The sequence below is a fragment of the Panthera uncia genome, chromosome C2 (assembly GCF_023721935.1).
Source record: "Panthera uncia isolate 11264 chromosome C2, Puncia_PCG_1.0, whole genome shotgun sequence".
In the NCBI taxonomy this organism is placed as follows: Eukaryota; Metazoa; Chordata; class Mammalia; order Carnivora; family Felidae; genus Panthera; species Panthera uncia.
In genome coordinates this window covers 66059749-66079520 of record NC_064810.1, presented here as the reverse complement: position 1 = coordinate 66079520, position 19772 = coordinate 66059749, and the positions used below count along the sequence as shown (strand labels likewise).

The window sequence follows — 19772 nt, the reverse complement described above, 5'->3', positions numbered from 1 at the left end:
AAAAAAAAAAGAGGTTAGAGTGGGAGAGAGCCAAAGCATAAGAGACTCTTAAAAACTGAGAACAAACTGAGGGTTGATGGGGGGTGGGTGATGGGTATTGAGGAGGGCACCTTTTGGGATGAGCACTGGGTGTTGTATGGAAACCAATTTGACAATAAATTTCAAAAAAAAAAAAGTGAATGTCTTAAAAGCAGCATAAAGTTTGGTTATGCTCTTTTATTTCTTCTCATAATCTCTACTTTATAATTAGAGTGTTTAGTGTCCATTTAATGTAATTATTGATACGATTGGATTTAGCTGTACCGTTTTTTCTTATTTGGGATTTGATAATTCATTTTTTCTTCTTTCATTGATTTCCCTCTCACACTCTGGCAGGTGTGTTTGCCCCAAAGTCTGTTTCCTTGTTTTTCAAGATATCATTCTGAGGCTTTTCTGTCAGTGTTTTACTTGCTCCTTGTAATGCAAACCGGGAACTTCCCTTAGAATAAGTCATAGAATCCTTAAACTCATCTCTTGCCATTTCTTTAAACATTAAGTGAAGATTTGGGGCTGAGTAGGCTGTAAAGACTATCAAGGCTTAAAAATCCTACACTTTTATGAAGAATTGTATAGAAAATCCCCTTGGAGAAGAAAAACCTGTATAAAACGACAGACAACTAAAGATGTGTCCTAATGAGATATTTGCCTCACTAGGAAAACAAAACCAATATGGATGCATAAATGAAGCACAAGATAATTTTTATTATCCTTGGGGAAAAAAAAAAACAGTTATGGCTCTTCTTCTTTTTAAAGATTATATATTAACTTTTGTCCCTGTTCTTCTTCATGTTTAGTCTCCTACAAGAGAGTGATCTGGTTATCAAGTGGCATTAAGCAAACTTGGTAATGTTACTTATGGACCTGAAAATGTTTTTTCTTGTGCAATAGACTTGAGATTTCTGTCTTTGTAATCCAGTGCCTATTCTTAAATTTGAAAGCCAATGAACTAGAAGTTTGTGTGAAAATTTTTCTATCTTCTGATAAAAAGCATTACTTTAAAGATGAGCTAGGCAAATACGTAGATGTCATATTTAAAGTATTTTCGTGGCTGGAGAACTTTTAGAAGACAAAAATGCCAGAGGCTATCTGGGCATTATGTGAGGGTTTTTCACTGAGAATCATTGATTTGTTGTCTTTCTACATTTTAGGTAGTCACTGAGGAGAATATTGCCTTTTTGCAGAAGAAAGTGATAGAACTAGAGAATGAAAAGAGAGCTTTGCTCCTTAGTTCTATAGAGCTGGAGGAGCTGAAAGCTGAGAATGGTACGTATAAATGAAAACCATAATTCTCTGTCTTCTCAACCCACATGCTTCTACTTTTATCACTATACATGTATAACATGTAGATTTTCTGATTCGATGACAATGATCTTAGCACAGCTGGTGGTTATTAAAGATAGGACTAATACACAATGAACAATTAGAGCATCATACCCGTGTTTATGTAAGTATAACATTTTACATTATGGGTTGTAAATGCTGTAGGATATCAGTATTTTGGAGTGGTCAAGGGATCTTTTCAGGAGCATGGCTTGAATAGGACCTTAATAAGAGGATGAATTTTTAAAGAGGCAAAATGATGAGAGAAAGGGTATTCCCGGTAATACATTTTGGGGATGAAGTAACAGAGATCAGTGTAAAATAAAGGTCCAAAAGTAGAAAACATTTTGAGTTTTGCTCATGCTGTATACTACTTACAACCCTATCCCTTTCCTTTAGTCAGGCTAATTCTTACTCATCTTTCAGACCTCAACTAGGGTACTTTACCAAGTAAAGTTTGTACCATTTCTTTTTATTTTTTTTAATGTTTATTTATTTTTGAGAAAGAGAGAGAGACAGAGCCCTAGTGGGGGAGGGGCAGAGAGAGAGAGGGAGACACAGAATCTGAAGCAGGCTCCAGGCTCTGAGCTGTCAACAAGGGGCTTGAACTCACGAACTGTGTAATCATAACCTGAGCTGAAGTTGGATGCTTAACCAACTGAGCCACCCAGGTGCCCCAAGTTTGTACCTTTCTTAAACTCTAGAGACAGTATTTCCACGTTAACCATTTTTCAGTTCTACTTAGCTGGGGATTATATATCTGTATTAGACTATTCCCACCGTTGCTAATATATAAAGAACACCACAAATTCAGCTCATTAATCAACCCACTTAAAGCACTTCTTTGAGACTTTATCCATGATGCTTATTTTGCAGTTTTGCAAACAGTGCCTATCACTGTCATATAGCTCATTATAGTTTAGAGGTGTTACACAAGTTCCATTCTCTTTGCTTTTTCCTGCAAGGATCACTGCCCTTAAGGTTTTCTGTATTAGTTTTTGTGTTTGGTTTTAGGTTACCTTTGCTTTATGTGTCATATTCTATTCAACTCCCCTTTTGCACTTCCATTTCTACCACTGTACCTCTTCCTCAAATAATCTTGTGAGATGTCTGAACACATTATATACTGTCTCAAATTCATTTGTTTCATGAATTGTCATTCATTCATTTAGCAGATTTCTGTGGTACCTATTCTATGTGCCAAGCAGTAATCTAGTTGCTGTGATAACTTGCCTAACACATTACAGGGGAAGATAGGCCATGAACAGATATATAAATAAGAAAATTTCAGAACATGATAAGTATTAGGATAAAAATAAAATAGATAACTGCAAGTATGCCTGGGGAGAGAGGAAAGCAACATTAGAGTCATTAGGGTAGGCCTCTCTGAGAACTTGAAACCTGAATGAAGAAAAGGGGACAGCCATTCAAAAAGGCCAAGCAAGAAGCATTCCAAGCAGAGAAAAAAGCAGTGCAAATACCATGAAATCTGAATAAACTTGATATGTTTGCAGACAGAAATAAAGCCAGTATTTTGGGAGGAGAGTGAGCAAAAAAAGGCCAGTGCAGAAGAAAAGGTTGTAGAATAGGTGGGGTCAACTCATGAGAGCCCATGTAGGTCCTGTTAAGACATTTAGATGTAGTATAAAATGCTTTTTTTACCTTTAACATACCTGTCTTAGCTTCTCAGAAAGTGTATAAACTTCTTGGGGGCATGTTAATACTCAAGTGTTTTTATCCTCCAAGGTACTACTACCCTTTTGAGATATATGTATCAAAATAGAACATGGGGTAGAACTTAGAAGATTGGATTATGATCCCAGCTCTCTGTGAACTAGCTGTAGGTCATGTCATTTCAATGTTTCTTTATATGGTCATTGAGGAGATTAGATAGCTGTGTTCTAGTGCTAAAATTTGATGTCTTTATAAACATATGTGAAAGAACATTGAAGACCTTTAAGTGCTGTATGAATGTAAGATGTATATTATGAACACAGTAGGGTTATGGATAAATCAAGGCAAATTTATTACCCTAGAAGTCCCAAATTGTGCCACAGAAATAGCTGCTACTCTTCACATGCTCTGGCATCCTTCTCCTCTAAAGCCCTCCACTATTTATATACTTCATTCAGATTAACTATCATCACCTAGAACCATTCTGTCTTTTTCCCCACCATTCTGTCTTATATCACGTCTTCTCTTGCCATTTCTTTTTGATAAAATAAGCCTTTTATCTTCCCAAAACTATTTTGTTTATTTCTTTCCTCTTGGATTATATCATGCATCTCAAATAGCCTCACACACAATCATGTCTCTGTTTTCTCAAACACTCTACATAAATCATCTAAGGATATTTATTTTGTGACTTTCAGAAAAACTGTCTTCTCAGATTACTCTCCTGGAGGCTCAGAATAGAAGTGGAGAGGCAGATAGAGAAGTCAGTGAGGTAAGTGATATGTTCTTAAAATAACCAGAATGTGAACTAGATCAAGAGAAGTTAGCTTCAAACCTAAACATTTCAGCAACTTTCTAATGTTGACAGAGAAAGTTATAATGGTTATTATTTCCCATTTGGTCTCATTTATATCAAAATATTGGATTTTTTTTTTTTATTTGTCCTGAACCAGAATACAAGTATAGTAGCCATTTGTTTGGGATTTGATAATTCCTTTCTCATACTGGGTTATTATTTATCTCAACTTCTTTGCCCATCTCGGAAAAGTTTCTCAGTGAGGAGATTAGATAAAATCTCTAGTTCCCCTCCACTAAATTGGCATAGTTTCATTTAGGATTATATTAAAAAGAGTATTTTTGAAGAATGGTGCTTTTTATAACCTGAAATTACTTATAAGAATGTGTGATTCCTAAATATTCTGTTGTTTTAAGAAGTCAGTGATAGAGTCATAAGTGGCCTTGAAGAATAATGTAACTTCTTAATAGAAGTGTCTGCTTAATTATATTAGAGTTCTTCAGAGAAACAAAATAGGGAGTGTGTATATATGTAGAGAGAGAGATTTATTTTAAGGGAATTAGTTCATGCAATTGTGGGAGCTAGCAAATCCAAAATCTAGAGGGTAGGCCAGCAGGCTAGAGACCGAGGGAAGAGTTACAGTTCGAGTCTAAAGGCAGTCTGGTGGCAGAATTCCCTCTGTTTGGAGGTGTCAGTCTTTTTTTTTTTTTTTTTTTTTTTTTTTTTTTTTTTTTTTTTTTTTTTTGGTTAAGGCCTCAACTGATTAGATGAGGCCCACTTACATTGTGGAGGGTAATCAAAGCCTACTGATTTAAATGTTTATTTCACCTAAAAAATACCTTCACAGACACATGTAGAATAATTCTAGAATAATGTTTGACCACGTATCTGGGTACTATGCTTTAGCAAAGTTGACAATAAAAATAACCATTATACTTATATTTAGTATTTTTTTATGGGACTGCTGATGTGCTGTTCACAAACTTGGCAAAAGGAAACTAAAATTTGAAAGTTATAGCATTATATGGATACTGGCAGAGTAAAAATGAGTCGTGTTTGGCCAAGCAGGTGCTTAATGTTTTAAGATGCTTAGCAGTAGTATCTAGTGAAAACAAGATAACTTAGATCAAAAAAGAGGAACAGGTAAGAAAGATGGTAATTTCTTAAGAAAAAGAAAAACAGGGGCTCCTGGGTGGCACAGTCAGTTAAGCGTCTGACTTCAGCTCAGGTCATGATCTCACGGTCCGTGAGTTCGTGCCCCATGTTGGGCTCTGTGCTGACACCTCGGAGCCTGGAGCCTGCTTCGGATTCTGTGACTCCCTCTCTCTCTGCCCCTCCCTGCTCATGCTCTCTCTCTCTCTCTCTCTCTCTGTCTCAAAAATAAATAAAAACATTAAAAAAAAAAAGAAAAAGAAAAACAATACTAGAAGGGAGAACACAAAAACAGAGAACAAGGGAAAAGAAAGGGGAAAAACACACACACACACACACACAAAGAAATTGCAAAAGGAAGGGTGCCTAAGATAATCCTTTGGGGTAAGAGAAAGTGAGTAGAAAAGGTGCATAGAAAGTGTAAGCTCAGCTGAAAGGGAAAGGCTAGTATTAGCAGAAAAAGTAATGAGAGTGGCTGGAAAAAACAAAGTTCTCTGGTATAACATTGGGTATATATCTTAGGGATAACATTGATTTTTCACCTGAGCCAAAAAGTTGATTGAACTTAGTAGATCTCATGGAGAGCAGCAGAGGGTGTGACCAAGGGAAGGAAGAGAGTGAGTGAACTGGCATGATGGAGAAGAGGAAACAAATATACTTAGGCCGAGAGAGAGAACAAAAAAGGAATTATATTGAGGTCTTCTGGCAGAAAGTGATGTCTTGACTATATCAGGTCTTTAGTGTATATAGGGATGGATAAATAAGCATGTGACCTGAAGAAATTATAAAAGGAGCTTTTTCCATGTGCTTAAATACTCTGTCCAGTGTTAATCTCCAGAAATTTGATTATGAATAATGCAGACAGCAGAGAATTTTAAATGATTAAAAATAATGCTTATGAAAAATTATAACCTTTCTTGAAATAATAATTTTAAAGTGATGAATATTTTTTCTTATTCAATGGCTGAGAATGTTACCAACATAGTAGCTAATATTCATTGGATACTTACTGTGTGCCAGCTTTTGCTAGTAAATGGCAGAGCTAAGATGTGAACTCAGTTGGATTGCAGAGCTTGTACTCTTGGCCACTACATTATTTGACAGTCCTGTGGGGATTTTTTCCTCCTATCAAATTGGAATTTTTTTCGGGGGAAAAAAAATGGTGCTGTTGGCAAAGGTGGAGATTTCATTGTGTACACTGTCTCCAAACTCAATTTAGTAAAGTTCTAATGAAATTTACCAGGAGATTCACTGATTTTGTTTCCCAGGAAGACAATTATAGAAACAATGTATATGGATTAAGCAGTCTAACACAGCTATCTTTGTAATAATAATGGTTAATATTTTGTCAGACAAGTCTGTAATTTCATACCCACCCCTCAGTGGAACTTCTTTTTGGTTATTTGATTATGGTAGTTTATCTCAACCTACTTGTTTAATGATCCACTTATCTGGTGGTAATGGCTATCTTATGTAATATTTCCCATTTCAACGGATAGTTTAGGAAAAAGGATCTCATAACTTCCTTTTTGGTGTGGGATCAAGCAAAATTTAATGCATTTCCTGCTTTTCTTTTTATTTTTAAGCAATTCTCAAGAGAAACAAATAGGAATTTTAATCTAAAGAAAAAGTTTCCCAAGTACGGGATATCCAGAAAAGGAGTTCCAGGCTACTATATAGGTCTTATGAATATGGCTTGACCTCAATATAGGATTGACAGGGTACTCTCACACAGAGGTCCAGTTTGGGAAATAATAACTGATTTTAAAAGTATTTAGCAGCTTTATGGAAGGAGGTTTGGACTAGAGATTTTCAGGTTTTGAAAAATGCCTGAAATATGAGTTTTTAGTTAGGCTCTTTCTTATAAGACATCTGATTGAGGCTTTTCCTTTCTTTTTTAAAAAATAGGTCAACATGGTTGATATTACCGGACTCGGCAAGAGTAGCTCTTCTGCTGAGGAGAGTGGACAGGATGTCTTAGACAACACATTTTCTCAGAAACATAAAGAACTGTCCGTTTTATTGCTGGAAATGAAAGAAGCTCAAGAAGAGATTGCATTTCTTAAGCTGCAGCTTCAGGGGAAAAAGGCCGAGGAGGACGCTGAGGTCCCTGACCAGAAAGAAATGAAGCAGGCAGAAAGTGAAGGAATACTTACAGTTAGCATGAAAGTATTGCCTGAAGATACAGGGCAACATTTTCCCCCAATGCCACATGAAGGGAGCAGTCTTCCAACACTTGAAAAAGAAAAGCAGATGAGTACTAAACATCAAAATAGAACATCTGAAGATATATCTTTAAATGACACTGAAATGGAATTAAAATCAACCAAACAGGATGATGTTGATAAATCCCTTTCTGCTGTACCAGGAATTTGTCAGTGTCACCAGGATGAATTGGAAAGGCTAAAAAGGCAAATTTTGGAGCTCGAGATAAGCTCTCATAAAGCAGAGGAAATCTATGAGGAAAATTTAGATGAGAAAACTAAAGAAATCAGCAACCTAACCCAGTTGATTGATGAGTTTAGGAAAAATGCCGAAAATACCAACAGTGCATTCACTGCTTTGTCTGAAGAAAGAGACCAACTTCTCTCTCAAGTGAAGGAACTTAGTGTGGTAACGGAACTGAGGGCTCAGGTACAACAACTGGAAGTGAGCCTTGCAGAAGCAGAAAGGCAAAGAAGACTTGACTATGAAAGTCAAACGACTCATCACAACTTGCTTACTGAACAGATCCACAGTCTCAGCATAGAAGCCAAATCTAAAGATGTGAAGATTGAAGTTTTGCAGAATGAACTCGATGGTTTGCAGCTTCAGTTTTCTGAGCAGAGTGCACTGATAAAAAGCCTGCAAAGCCAGCTGGAGAAGAAGGAAAATGAAGTTCTTGAAGGCGCAGAATGTGTAAGGAATATATCAAATAAGATGGAAGAACTTTCTCAGGCTCTTTCACAGAAGGAACTTGAAATAGCAAAAATGGATCAACTCTTATTAGAGAAAAAAAGAGATGTGGAAACCCTCCGACAAACCATCATAGAGAAGGATCAGCAAGTGACGGAAATCAGCTTCAGTATGACTGAGAAAATGGTTCAGCTTAATGAGGAGAAGTTTTCTCTTGGGATTGAAATTAAGACTCTTAAAGAACAGTTGAACTTATTATCCAGGGCTGAAGAGGCAAAAAAAGAGCAGATAGAAGAAGATAAAGAAGTTGTTTCTGGCCTTAAACAGAATTATGATGAGCTGAACCCAGCAGGGCTCCTAAGTAAAGAAGAACTTCAGCATGAATTAGACCTTGTAAAGAAAGAAAGTGAACAGAGAAAGAGAAAGCTCCAGGCAGCTCTTATTAACAGAAAGGAACTTCTACAGAGAGTCAGTAGATTAGAAGAGGAATTGGCCAAAGTGAAAGATGAATCTACGAAAGAGATCCCACTCAATGAGAGTGAGAAGAGAGAAATGGAAGAAGACAAAGAAAGCAAAGAAGACTCAGAAAAATGTGTGACTGCTAAGTGCCAAGAAATAGAAATTTCTTTAAAACAGATAATATCTGAGAAAGAGGTGGAGCTAGAGCATGTAAGGAAGGATTTAGAAGAGAAGGTAGCAGCTGAAGAAGAGTTACAGGCTGTGATCAAACAGATGAATCAGAACCTGCAAGAGAAGACAAACAAAATAGATTTGCTGCAAGCAGAAATCATTGAAAACCAAGCAGTTATCCAAAAGTTAACCACAGGTAACAAGGATGTAGGTGATGGAGACTCAGCAGCACCTGTAAAAGAAACAGTGGCCATCAGTCCACCTGGTGTGGGCAGTGGAGAACACTGGAAACCAGAGCTGGAAGAAAAGATGCTGGACCTTGAAAAAGAAAAGGAGCAACTTCAAAAGAAACTACAGGAGGTGTTAACCTCTCGAAAGGCGATTCTACAGAAGGCACAAGAAAAAGAAAGACATCTTAGAGAGGAACTAAAGCAACAGAAGGATGATTATAATCACTTACGAGATCAATTTGATGAGCAGAGGAAGGAAAATGAGGACATCGGAGACCAACTAAGACAACTCCAGATTCAAGTAAAGGAGTCTGTAGACAGAAAACTCCTGAGCATCGACCAGCAGGATCCAGGACCTCCAAATCAAAGTTTAAAAGAACCTTTATTCAAAGCCACAGAGCAGCAACCTACTCAATCTGTTTCAGAATCTGACTCGCTTTCTCCTAGAGATGCAGATGCTCTGCAGAGCAGTACTTCTGTTGTCCAGATTAAGAACCAGCTGAAAGAGATAGAGGCCCAGAAAGAGGAGTTGGAATTGAAGATTAGTTCTGTGACAAGTGAGCTCACTAAAAAATCAGAAGAGGTATTTCAGTTACAAGAGCAGATAAATAAACAGGATTTGGAAATCCGGAGCCTGAAGACAGCATCCCATGAGGCTGAAACCCATGCAGAAAGCCTGAGGCAGAAGTTGGAAAGCAGTCAGCTAGAAATTGCTGGATTAGAACATTTAAGAGAATTACAGCCTGAACTAGATGAATTGCAGAAACTCCTAAGCAAAAAGGAAGAAGAAGTTAGATACCTTTCTGGACAGCTTAGTGAGAAAGAAGAGGCGCTTATGAAAGTACAGACAGAGATAATGGAACAAGAGGATTTAATCAAGGCTCTCCATACACAGCTGGAAATGCAAGCCAAAGAACATGATGAGAAGATAAAGCAGTTGCAGGTGGAACTTTGTGAAATGAAGCAAAAACCAGAGGAGACTGGGGAAGAAAGTAAAGCAAAGCAACAAATACAGAGGAAACTGCAAGCTGCTCTTATTTCCCGAAAAGAAGCACTAAAAGAAAACAAAAGTCTCCAAGAGGAATTGTCTTTGGCCAGAGAAACCATTGAACATCTCACTAAGTCTCTGGCAGATGTGGAAAGCCAAGTTTCTGCTCAAAATAAAGAAAAAGATACATTCTTAGGAAAGTTAGCTCTTCTTCAGGAAGAAAGAGACAAGCTCATTACAGAAATGGACAGATCTTTAATGGAAAATCAAAGTCTCAATGGCTCTTGTGAAAGTCTGAAATTAGCTCTGGAGGATCTTACTGAAGACAAGAAAAACTTAGTGAAGGAAATTGAATCTTTGAAATGTTCTAAGATTGCAGAAAGCGCTGAGTGGCAAGAGAAACACAAAGAGTTACAAAAGGAGTATGAAATCCTTCTGCAGTCGTATGAGAATGTTAGTAATGAGGCAGAAAGGATTCAGCATGTCGTGGAAACTGTGAGGCAAGAGAAGCAAGAACTGTATGGCAAGTTGAGAAGCACAGAAGCAAACAAGAAAGAGGCAGAAAAGCAATTACAGGAAGCTGAACGGGAAATGGAGGAAATGAAAGAAAAGATGAGAAAGTTTGCTAAATCTAAACAACAGAAAATCCTAGAATTGGAAGAAGAGAATGACCGGCTTAGAGCAGAGGTACATTCTGGAGGAGGTACATCGAATGATGATGTGGAAGCACTTCTTTCTTCCAATTCCAACTTGAAAGAAGAACTGGAAAGGGTCAAAACAGAGTATAAAACCCTTTCTAAGGAGTTTGAGGCTTTAATGACTGAGAAGGACTCTCTATGTGAAGAGGTTCGAGATTTAAAGCATCAGGTTGAAGGTACTGTATCCAAACAAGGTAGCCTGGAGGCCACTGAGAAACCTGATAACCAAAGGGATATCTTTGAAGGGACAACACAGTCTGTCCCAGGTGATTCTAATGAACAAAGCTCTCTGAACATGAGCACAAGGACTGAATATTCAGAATCTGTTCCATCTGAGAACAGTGCCAAGAAGCCTGATGAAAATGAGAATGTCAGTTCAAATGATGAAATTAATAACTGCCTGCAGCAGATTGATCAGCTCAAAGAAAAAATTGCTGAATTAGAGGAAGAGAAGCAGAAAGAAAGAGAATTTAACCAGACTTTAGAAAATGAGAGAAGTACCTTACAGAGTCAAATATCAGCAAAGGATGATGAACTAAAAATACTTCAGGAAGAAATAACCAAAATAAACCTATCAAATCAGCAAATGCAAGAAGAACTTGCCAGAGTTACCAAGCTAAAGGAGACAGCAGAAGAAGAGAAAGATGATTTGGAAGAAAGGCTTATGAATCAATTAGCAGAACTTAATGGAAGCATTGGCAATTACTATCAGGATGTTACAGATGCCCAAATAAAAAATGAGCTACTGGAATCCGAAATGCAGAACCTTAAAAAGTGTGTGAGTGAATTGGAAGAAGAAAAGCAGCAGTTAGTCAAGGAGAAAACTAAGGTGGAATCAGAAATACGAAAGGAATATTTGGAGAAAATACAAGGTGCTCAGAAGGAACCTGGCAATAAAAGCCATGCAAAGGAACTTCAAGAGCTGTTAAAAGAAAAACAACAAGAAGTAAAGCAGCTGCAGAAGGACTGCATCAGGTATCAAGAGAAAATTAGTGCTCTGGAGAGAACTGTAAAGGCCCTAGAATTTGTTCAAACAGAGTCCCAAAAAGATTTGGAAATAACCAAAGAAAATCTGGCTCAAGCCAATGAACACCGCAAGAAGGCAGAAACAGAATTGGCTAGCTTCAAAGTACTGCTAGATGACACTCAAAGTGAAGCAGCAAGGGTCCTAGCAGATAATCTCAAGTTGAAAAAGGAACTTCAGTCCAACAAAGAATCAGTTAAAAGCCAAATGAAACAAAAAGATGAAGATCTGGAGCGGAGACTGGAGCAGGTAGAAGAGAAACACCTGAAAGAGAAGAAGAACATGCAAGAGAAACTGGATGCTTTGCGTAGAGAGAAAGTCCACTTGGAAGAGACATTTGGAGAGGTTCAGATTACTCTGAACAAGAAAGACAAGGAAGTTAAGCAACTTCAGGAAAACCTTGATAGTACTGTGGCCCAGCTTGCAGCTTTCACTAAGAGCATGTCTTCCCTCCAGGATGATCGGGACAGGGTGATAGATGAAGCCAAGAAGTGGGAGAGGAAGTTCAGTGATGCTATTCAAACAAAAGAAGAAGAAATTAGACTCAAAGAGGAGAATTGCAGTGTTCTAAAGGATCAGCTTAGGCAGATGTCCATCCACATGGAAGAATTGAAGATCAACATTTCCAGGTAAATGGATAAGTTTTATGCTCTTCTAAATGTAACTGAAGGCAAAGAAAGTCACTATTTAAACTATTTCTATTGCCTTTGATATTACAGGACTCATTTTGGCTTAGACTTCTCTAGAAGCTATATTCTCCCTCACTTCTTTTTTTTTTTTTTCAGTGATTTTGACTAGTATTAAGGTGAAATATCCATGTTTGCTTCTCTTCCCATCTTTCTATTGAGAGATCTCTTTGATTTCTCCCTTTTCGTTTTCATTTCCACTATCTTTGTCTGGGTTTTTACTGTGGTACTCCCAAATGACTGCTTTAGCTTCCTAAATGATCTCCTCTTTTCTCTTCCCTATATTTCACATTAATTCATACTGCATATACCTGTTAGAGTTCTTTTCCTCTAACACCAATTTTATATCACTTTTCAAGCTCAGGAACTAACACTTGGTACTCCTCCACTTTTAATAGGATCTTTCTGCTCTGAGACAGGTTTCCTCATGGTCTGTCACACCAAGATAATTCCTTTAAGAAGCTAGACATTAGCTTGTCTGGAGCAAAGTAAAACAAAATAGAAAATATTGCTTTCTAGAGTGCGCAAAGTCATGCCACTAAAATCAGCAACATATTTGGGAGTTTATGACTGAAATACCCTTAGGTACAATATACCTTTGATACAGAGCACTCAATAGAACTAATATCTCTTCATTAAAAGGATGAGCACCTTGAATCATAAAGATTGATTCATTTGTAGGTCTGAGTACTTGTTGTATGTGTTCCTTAGGCATCAGGTAGTTTTTCCTTGAAATCTGTAATTAATGACCTCCTCTCTTTTTTTCCAGGCTTGAACATGATAAGCAAATTTGGGAGTCCAAGGCCCAGACAGAGGTCCAGCTTCAACAAAAGGTCTGTGATACTCTGCAAGGGGAAAACAAAGAACTTTTGTCCCAGCTAGAAGAGACTCGGCATCTGTACCACAGTTCTCAGAATGAATTAGCTAAGTTGGAATCAGAACTTAAGATTCTCAGAGACCAGTCGACTGATTTAAATAATTCTTTAGAAAAATGTAAGGAAAAGAAAGAGAATTTGGAAGGGATCATAAAGCAGCAAGAGGCTGACATCCAGAATTGTAAGTTCAGTTATGAACAGCTAGAGACTGATCTTCAGGCCTCCAGACAACTGACTAGTAGGCTGCATGAAGAAATAAGCATGAAGGAGCAGAAGATTATAAGCCTGCTTTCTGCCAAGGAACAGGCAATCCAAGTAGCTGTTGCTGAACTACATCAGCAACATAATAAAGAAATTAAAGAATTGGAAAACCTGTTGTCCCAGGAGGAAGAGGAGAATATTGTCTTAGAAGAGGAGAACAAAAAAGCTGTTGACAAAACCAACCAGCTTATGGAAACACTGAAAACCATCAAGAAGGAAAACTTGCAGCAGAAGGCCCAGTTGAATTCCTTCGTTAAATCCATGTCTTCTCTCCAGGATGACCGAGACCGCATAGTAGGCGACTACCAACAGCTGGAAGAGCGACATCTCTCTGTCATCTTGGAAAAAGATCAACTCATCCAAGAAGCTGCTGCTGAGAATAACAAGCTTAAAGAAGAAATTCGATGCTTGAGAAGTCATATGGATGATCTCAATTCTGAGAATGCCAAATTAGATGCAGAACTGATCCAGTATAGAGAAGACCTGAACCAAGTGATATCAAGAAAGGACTGCCAGCAAAAACAACTACTTGAAGCCCAACTTCAGCAGAATAAGGAGCTAAAAAGTGAATGTGCTAAATTGGAAGGAAAGCTGAAGGAGTCTGAGGAAGCAAAGGAGGATCTGCGGAGGTCCTCACTTGCTCTAGAGGAGGAGAAACAAAGTTTGTCTAGAGAGATTGAGAGCTTGAATGCATCTATATCTCAACTAAAGAAACAGTTGACAGCCTTGCAAGAAGAAGGAACTTTAGGGATATTTCAGGCCCAATTAAAAGTAAAAGAAGAAGAAGTACAGAAGTTAAGTACTACCCTTTCCTCCTCTCAGAAGAGAATTACAGAACTGGAAAAGGAGTTGATTTGTGTTCAGAAGGAAGCTGCCAAGAAAGTGGGTGAAATTGAAGATAAACTGAAGAAAGAATTAAAGCATCTTCACCATGATGCCGGGATAATGCGAAATGAAACAGAAACTGCAGAAGAGAGAGTGGCAGAGCTAGCAAGAGATCTAGTGGAGATGGAACAGAAATTACTCATGGTCACCAAAGAAAATAAAGATCTCACAGCACAAATCCAGTCTTTCGGAAGGTCTATGAACTCCCTACAAAATAGCAGGGATCATGCCAATGAGGAGCTTGATGAACTGAGAAGGAAATACGAGGCCAGTCTCGAGGAGCTGGCACAGCTGAGAGAAGAACAGGGCCTCTTAAGCAGGGAGAGAGATGCTCTTGTTTCTAAAGCTGCCCTTTCAGCGAACTCCACTGAGGATAGCAGCTTGCCTCACCTTGAGAAACTTAACCAACAGCTTTTGTCCAAAGATGAGCAACTGCTTCACTTGTCCTCACAACTAGAAGATTCTTACAGTCAAGTGCAGTCCTTTTCCAAGGCTATGGCCAGTCTACAGAATGAGAGAGATCACCTGTTGAATGAACTGCAGAAATTCCGCAAGTTGGAGGAGGGGAAGCAGAGGTCTGCGGCCCAGCCTGTGACCAGCCTAGCTGAAGTCCAGAGTTTAAAAAAAGCTATGTCATCACTCCAAAATGACAGAGACCGACTAGTGAGTGTCTGGTTCTCTTTCTGGTCTTTGTTTGGGAGTTTTTGAGCCTTTCTTTATAATTTTCGTCTCCATGGAAAAAAAGATAAGCACATTCTTATACATATTATCTGGGAACTCTGAGACAGTATTATCCATCTCACAGATTCTGTGTGCTCTTAGAGAAACACAGACATTACTTAAATTACTTTAAATCTGCCATTCCATTTAAAAACAATTACAGATTTTCTGTGCACAAAACTCTCCATTGGTTACAAAAGAATGAAGAGATGGAGGCTGTTTTATATATTTTAAACACACACATAAATATTTCCAGAATTTGTCATAGTTCAATGAATGAAGGTATAGGGATCATTCAGTGCCTTCTTACAGTGACAGTTTAGCAATAGGTCATCTGGTAGAATTAAGGGTAGAGAGGATTCAGTTCATCTCATAATTACATATAACTCAACCCTAATTTGTCACAAAAAAGTTAAATGTAAAAATGGTTAATTTAAATAAGTTTAATACCCAACTTTTTTTCAATCTGAGAGAAAGCTAATGAGGATCTCTAATACTAAAATTTTGCTGCTTTTAGCAGGATCCAGTAGTTTAATCGAGGTCTGTTTTCTTAAAAACTTCCAGGTTATCAAGATTCAGAGGCAAAAATTGGAACTATATGAGCCAAGCTAGGTTCTGCTTTGTGACATTACTGCCTTCACTTTCATGACAGTTCTTGACTCTGTCAAGGCCATGTACTTAGGCCAAATAGGAAATAAACTGAGCTTCAAAAGGTTGGATTTTCCATTTTAAAAAGTGACCAGTGTCCAGAATATGAAAATTCTAGTTTTTAAGATTAGCCTGAGTAAAGAGATCATTTCTCCTACCTGTTAATTTTTTTTTAATGTTTATTTTTGAGAGAGAGAGAGAGCATGAGTGGGGGAAGGGGCAGAGAGAGAGGGAGACACAGAATCCAAAGCAGGCTCCAGGCTCTGAGCTGTCAGCACAGAGCCCGAGGTGGGGCTCAAACCCACGAACCGTGAGATCATACCCGAGCTGAAGTCAGATGCCCAACCGACTGAGCCACCCAGGCGCCCCTCCCCTACCTGTAAAGACTTGTTCTAATTTTTCTTTTTCTTTGTAGACAATGTGTTCATTCATATTACACTTAATATCTAGCATTTATAGATAATTTTTTCATTTTTGTAATCCAAACAAAGCCCCTCTTTCCAGCTATTGTTTTGACAGCAATACAATGTGTACATATTTGTTTATATTTTAAAAATAGTTTCAGTTCAGCAGACTTTGTCCTAGGAGCTTAAACTTTTTTCATTGCTTTCAGAATGCAAATGTGAAAGGTTTTCATCAGGACAGTATATACCTCAAAGCTGTAGTTTATAGCACCCAGGACTTGATTATCTTCGAAGTCAAAATCTTTTTCCTGGAAGCTATTATGTTAGATTCTTAATTGACAAGGTTTTGTTTAATGAATTGCTCTACTTATCGTAAACACTGGGGACTAAACTTGCTACCTCACAATGCTTTCTCTCAATCCCCATTCCATATTTTCGTCTGCTGGATATTTACAAGCCAAGTCAGCATTTTATAATTTCTACATTTCTATAACTCATAGTAGTGTTCTTCTGTTCCCTAAGGCTCATAGCTATCCATGATTTTATTTCATTTAATCATCAAGGTCTGTCACTTTACTCACAGTGGGCTTCAAATATCTTTTTCCTTTCCATCATCGATATCTTAAGATAAGTTCTTAACACTATACACTTAACTGTTGTGATACTGCTTCTTTGAGTTTGTCACCTTTCCAGTATATTTTATATATCATCACTGAATAAATCTTAAGCTCTTCTTTCTTATTACTATACTGCTCAAAAATCTTTAAAAGTTGTATTACTCTAGAATAGGCTTAGGATTCAAACCTCTGGCATTTGACACCCTATATCTTGTTCAGGTCCTTCTTTCCAGCCTTCCTTGTTACTACTCCATTACTCGTAATCTTCATTGCAGCCAAACTGAACTCCTCATTATGCAGTAATCATATCTAGTACTTCCACATTACCATCCTCTGAACCAAAATGTTCTCTGAATTTTCCTTTGTTGGGCAAATATTTCCCACTATTTAAACATCTCCCTGGAGCTCAAATTCTCTGGTTGTATTTCCAAATCACTTAATTGTCCATTGCCTTCTGTTTGTACTTCTCTAGTACTTTGATTTGTTCCATATTGTCTTGATGTATATATGTGTATGTGTCTGTGTGTGTTTAATTTCTATACACTTAATATTTCCCTGATTAGATTCTAAACTCTTGGTTAAGTGTCATGTCTTATACTTGTATGTATTTCCTATGGTTTTTAGCATGGGGTAATTAATTAACTATATGGTAGGTAATCAACATAGTTGGGGATCATTCTCTATTTTTGTGGTTGTTACTGAAAACGCTGTTTTTTCCATTTTGTAAAACTGTCACGTAGGGGAGTTACGGAAACATTTGAGACTGAGGCCTTTATTTCTGCCATGAATGAATCCTAAAGCCTAGGCAGGGTTATAAATCACATGAAAGCCTGACAGTCTGACTGGGTGATACTACAAATGAGGCCCACTGCAGTCTGCTGAGGTGCTTCTGCATACTTCTTGAATGTATCATTAACTGTCCATCAACTCTTTTCCCTCATATCTTGTTCTCAGTCTATGTCATGGGCATTGAAGCATATAGTCTCTCAGTCACTGGCTGCATATATGATAGTTATGGGAGCTATCTTAAGTCAACCACTATCAGTTTCAACATTCAGCTGAGGCTAGCAGTTTATCACCTCTTTCTACAACACACTCCTTTTCCCTCAGGACCACTCCAGAAATGATTTAGATCCGAAAGGGATTTAGCTTACTTTGGTTCTCTACTTAGTTATTCAAGGGAAAGTCTGAGTGTCCAAGTGGCAGAGAATTAGCCCTGAGGATTCTAATACAATGTCACAAACAACTCTGAAAACATTCCAGAGTTTTCAGTCTGTCCGAACTTCCTTAGGACTTTCCCATAATCAAATAAGTACTTAGACAATGTTTACCTAAAGGGTAGAGAGCAAATCTCCAGAGAGATCTTCATTCTTTTTTTTTAAATTGTTTTTAGATTCCAGTGTAATTAATGCACAGTGTTACATTAGTTTCAGGTATACAATATAGTGATTCAGCAATTCGATACATTACTCAGTGCTCATCAGGATAAGTGGACTCCTCGTCCCCTTCACCTGTTTCACCCATCCCCCTGCCACCTCCCCTCTGGTAAACATCAGTCTGCTTTTTTGCCTCCTTTTTCCTTTGACTGTTTTGTTTCCTAAATTCCACATATGAGTAAAATCATATGGTATTTGTCTTTCTCTGACTGACTTATTTCACTTAGCATTATACACTCTAGACCCATTCATGTTACACATGGTGAGATTTCATTCCTTTCTGTGACTATTATTCCATTGTATATAAATACATCTTCTTTATCCACTCATCTATTGATGGACCACTTGGATTCCTTCCATATTTTAGATATTGTGTTACTGCTGCTGTAAACATAGGGATGCATATATCTTTCTGAATTAGTATTTTTGTATTCTTTGGATAAATATCCAGTAGTAGAATTACTGGATCATATTGTAATTCTGTTCTTAATTTTTTGAGGAAATTCCATACTGTTTTCCACAGTAGATGCCATCAGTTTACATTCCTACCAATAGTGAGTGAGGGTTCCTTTTTCTCCGTATCTTCACCAAAACTTGTTGTTTCTTGTGTTTTTGATTCTAGCCATTCTGACAGGTATCTCATTGTGATTTTGATTTGCATTTCTCTGATAATTAGTGATGTTGAGCATCTTTTTATGTGTCTGTTGGCCATATGTCTTTTTTTGGAAAAATATCTGTTCATGTCTTCTGCCCTTTTAAAAATTGGATTGTGTGGGGGTTTTTTGGTGTTGTTTTATAAGTTATTTATATATTTTGTATACTAACCCTTTAGTGGATGTATCATTTACAAATACCTTCTCCCATTTAGTAGGTTGTCTTTTTTTTGTTTATTTTTTCCTTTGTTTTCTAGAAGCTTTTTATTTTGATGTAGTCCCAATAGTTTATATTTGCTTTTGTTTTCCTTGCCTTAGGAGACATAACTAGAAAAAATGTTGCTGGGGCCAAAGAAATTACTGCCCGTGCTCTCTTCTAGGTTTCTATAGTTTCAGGTCTCACAATTAGGTCTTTAATCGATTTTGAATTTATTTTTGTGTATAGTGTAAGAAAGTGGTCCAGTTTCATTCTTTCGCATGTAGTTGTCCAGTTTCCCCAGCACCATTTGTTGAAGAGACTGTCTTTTTCCTCATTTGTCATAGATTAATTGATTAAATCATAGGTTTACTTCTGGGCTCTATTCTTTCCAATGATCAATGTGTCTGTTTTTGTGCCAGTACCATAGTGTTTTGATTATTACAGCTTTGTAGTATAGTTTGGAATCTGGGAGAGTGATAGCTCCAATTTTGTTCTTTTTTAAGTTTGGTTTGGCTATTCAGGGTCTTAGTGGTTCCACACAAATTTTAGGATTATTTATTGTAGTTTTGTGAAAAATGCTGTTGGTATTTTGATAGGGATTGCATTTGATTAAGGATTGCTTTGGGTAGTATAGACATTTTAACAATATTGGCTCTCCCAGTCCGTGAGCATAGAATATCTTCCCATTTGTGTGTGTGTGTGTGTGTGTGTGATCTTTAATTTCTTTCATCAGTGTTTTTATAGTTTACAGAGTACAGGTCTTTCACCTCTTTGGTGAATTTTATTCCTAGGTATTTCATTATTATTGGTTGCAATTGTGAATAGGATTGTTTTATTTATTTCTCTTTCTGTTGCTTCATTAAGTAAATAGAAATGCAACAGATTTCTGTATATCGATTTTTATTCTGTGAAGTTACTGAATTCATTTATCAGTTCTAGTAG

At 37.4% G+C, this 19772-nt stretch overlaps 1 protein-coding gene across 11 annotated transcripts in view; it reads left to right on the top strand.

Moving 5' to 3' along the window:
- Positions 1–19772, top strand: part of GOLGB1 (golgin B1) — an 89311-nt gene that overhangs the window by 43326 nt on the left and 26213 nt on the right. For all 11 annotated transcript variants that reach the window (XM_049628248.1, XM_049628247.1, XM_049628245.1 and 8 more), the window contains 4 exons: positions 1188–1302; positions 3732–3805; positions 6890–12075; positions 12902–14816. In XM_049628248.1, coding sequence (XP_049484205.1) covers positions 1188–1302; positions 3732–3805; positions 6890–12075; positions 12902–14816 — 7290 coding nt within the window. The remainder of the gene's footprint in view (positions 1–1187; positions 1303–3731; positions 3806–6889; positions 12076–12901; positions 14817–19772) is intronic.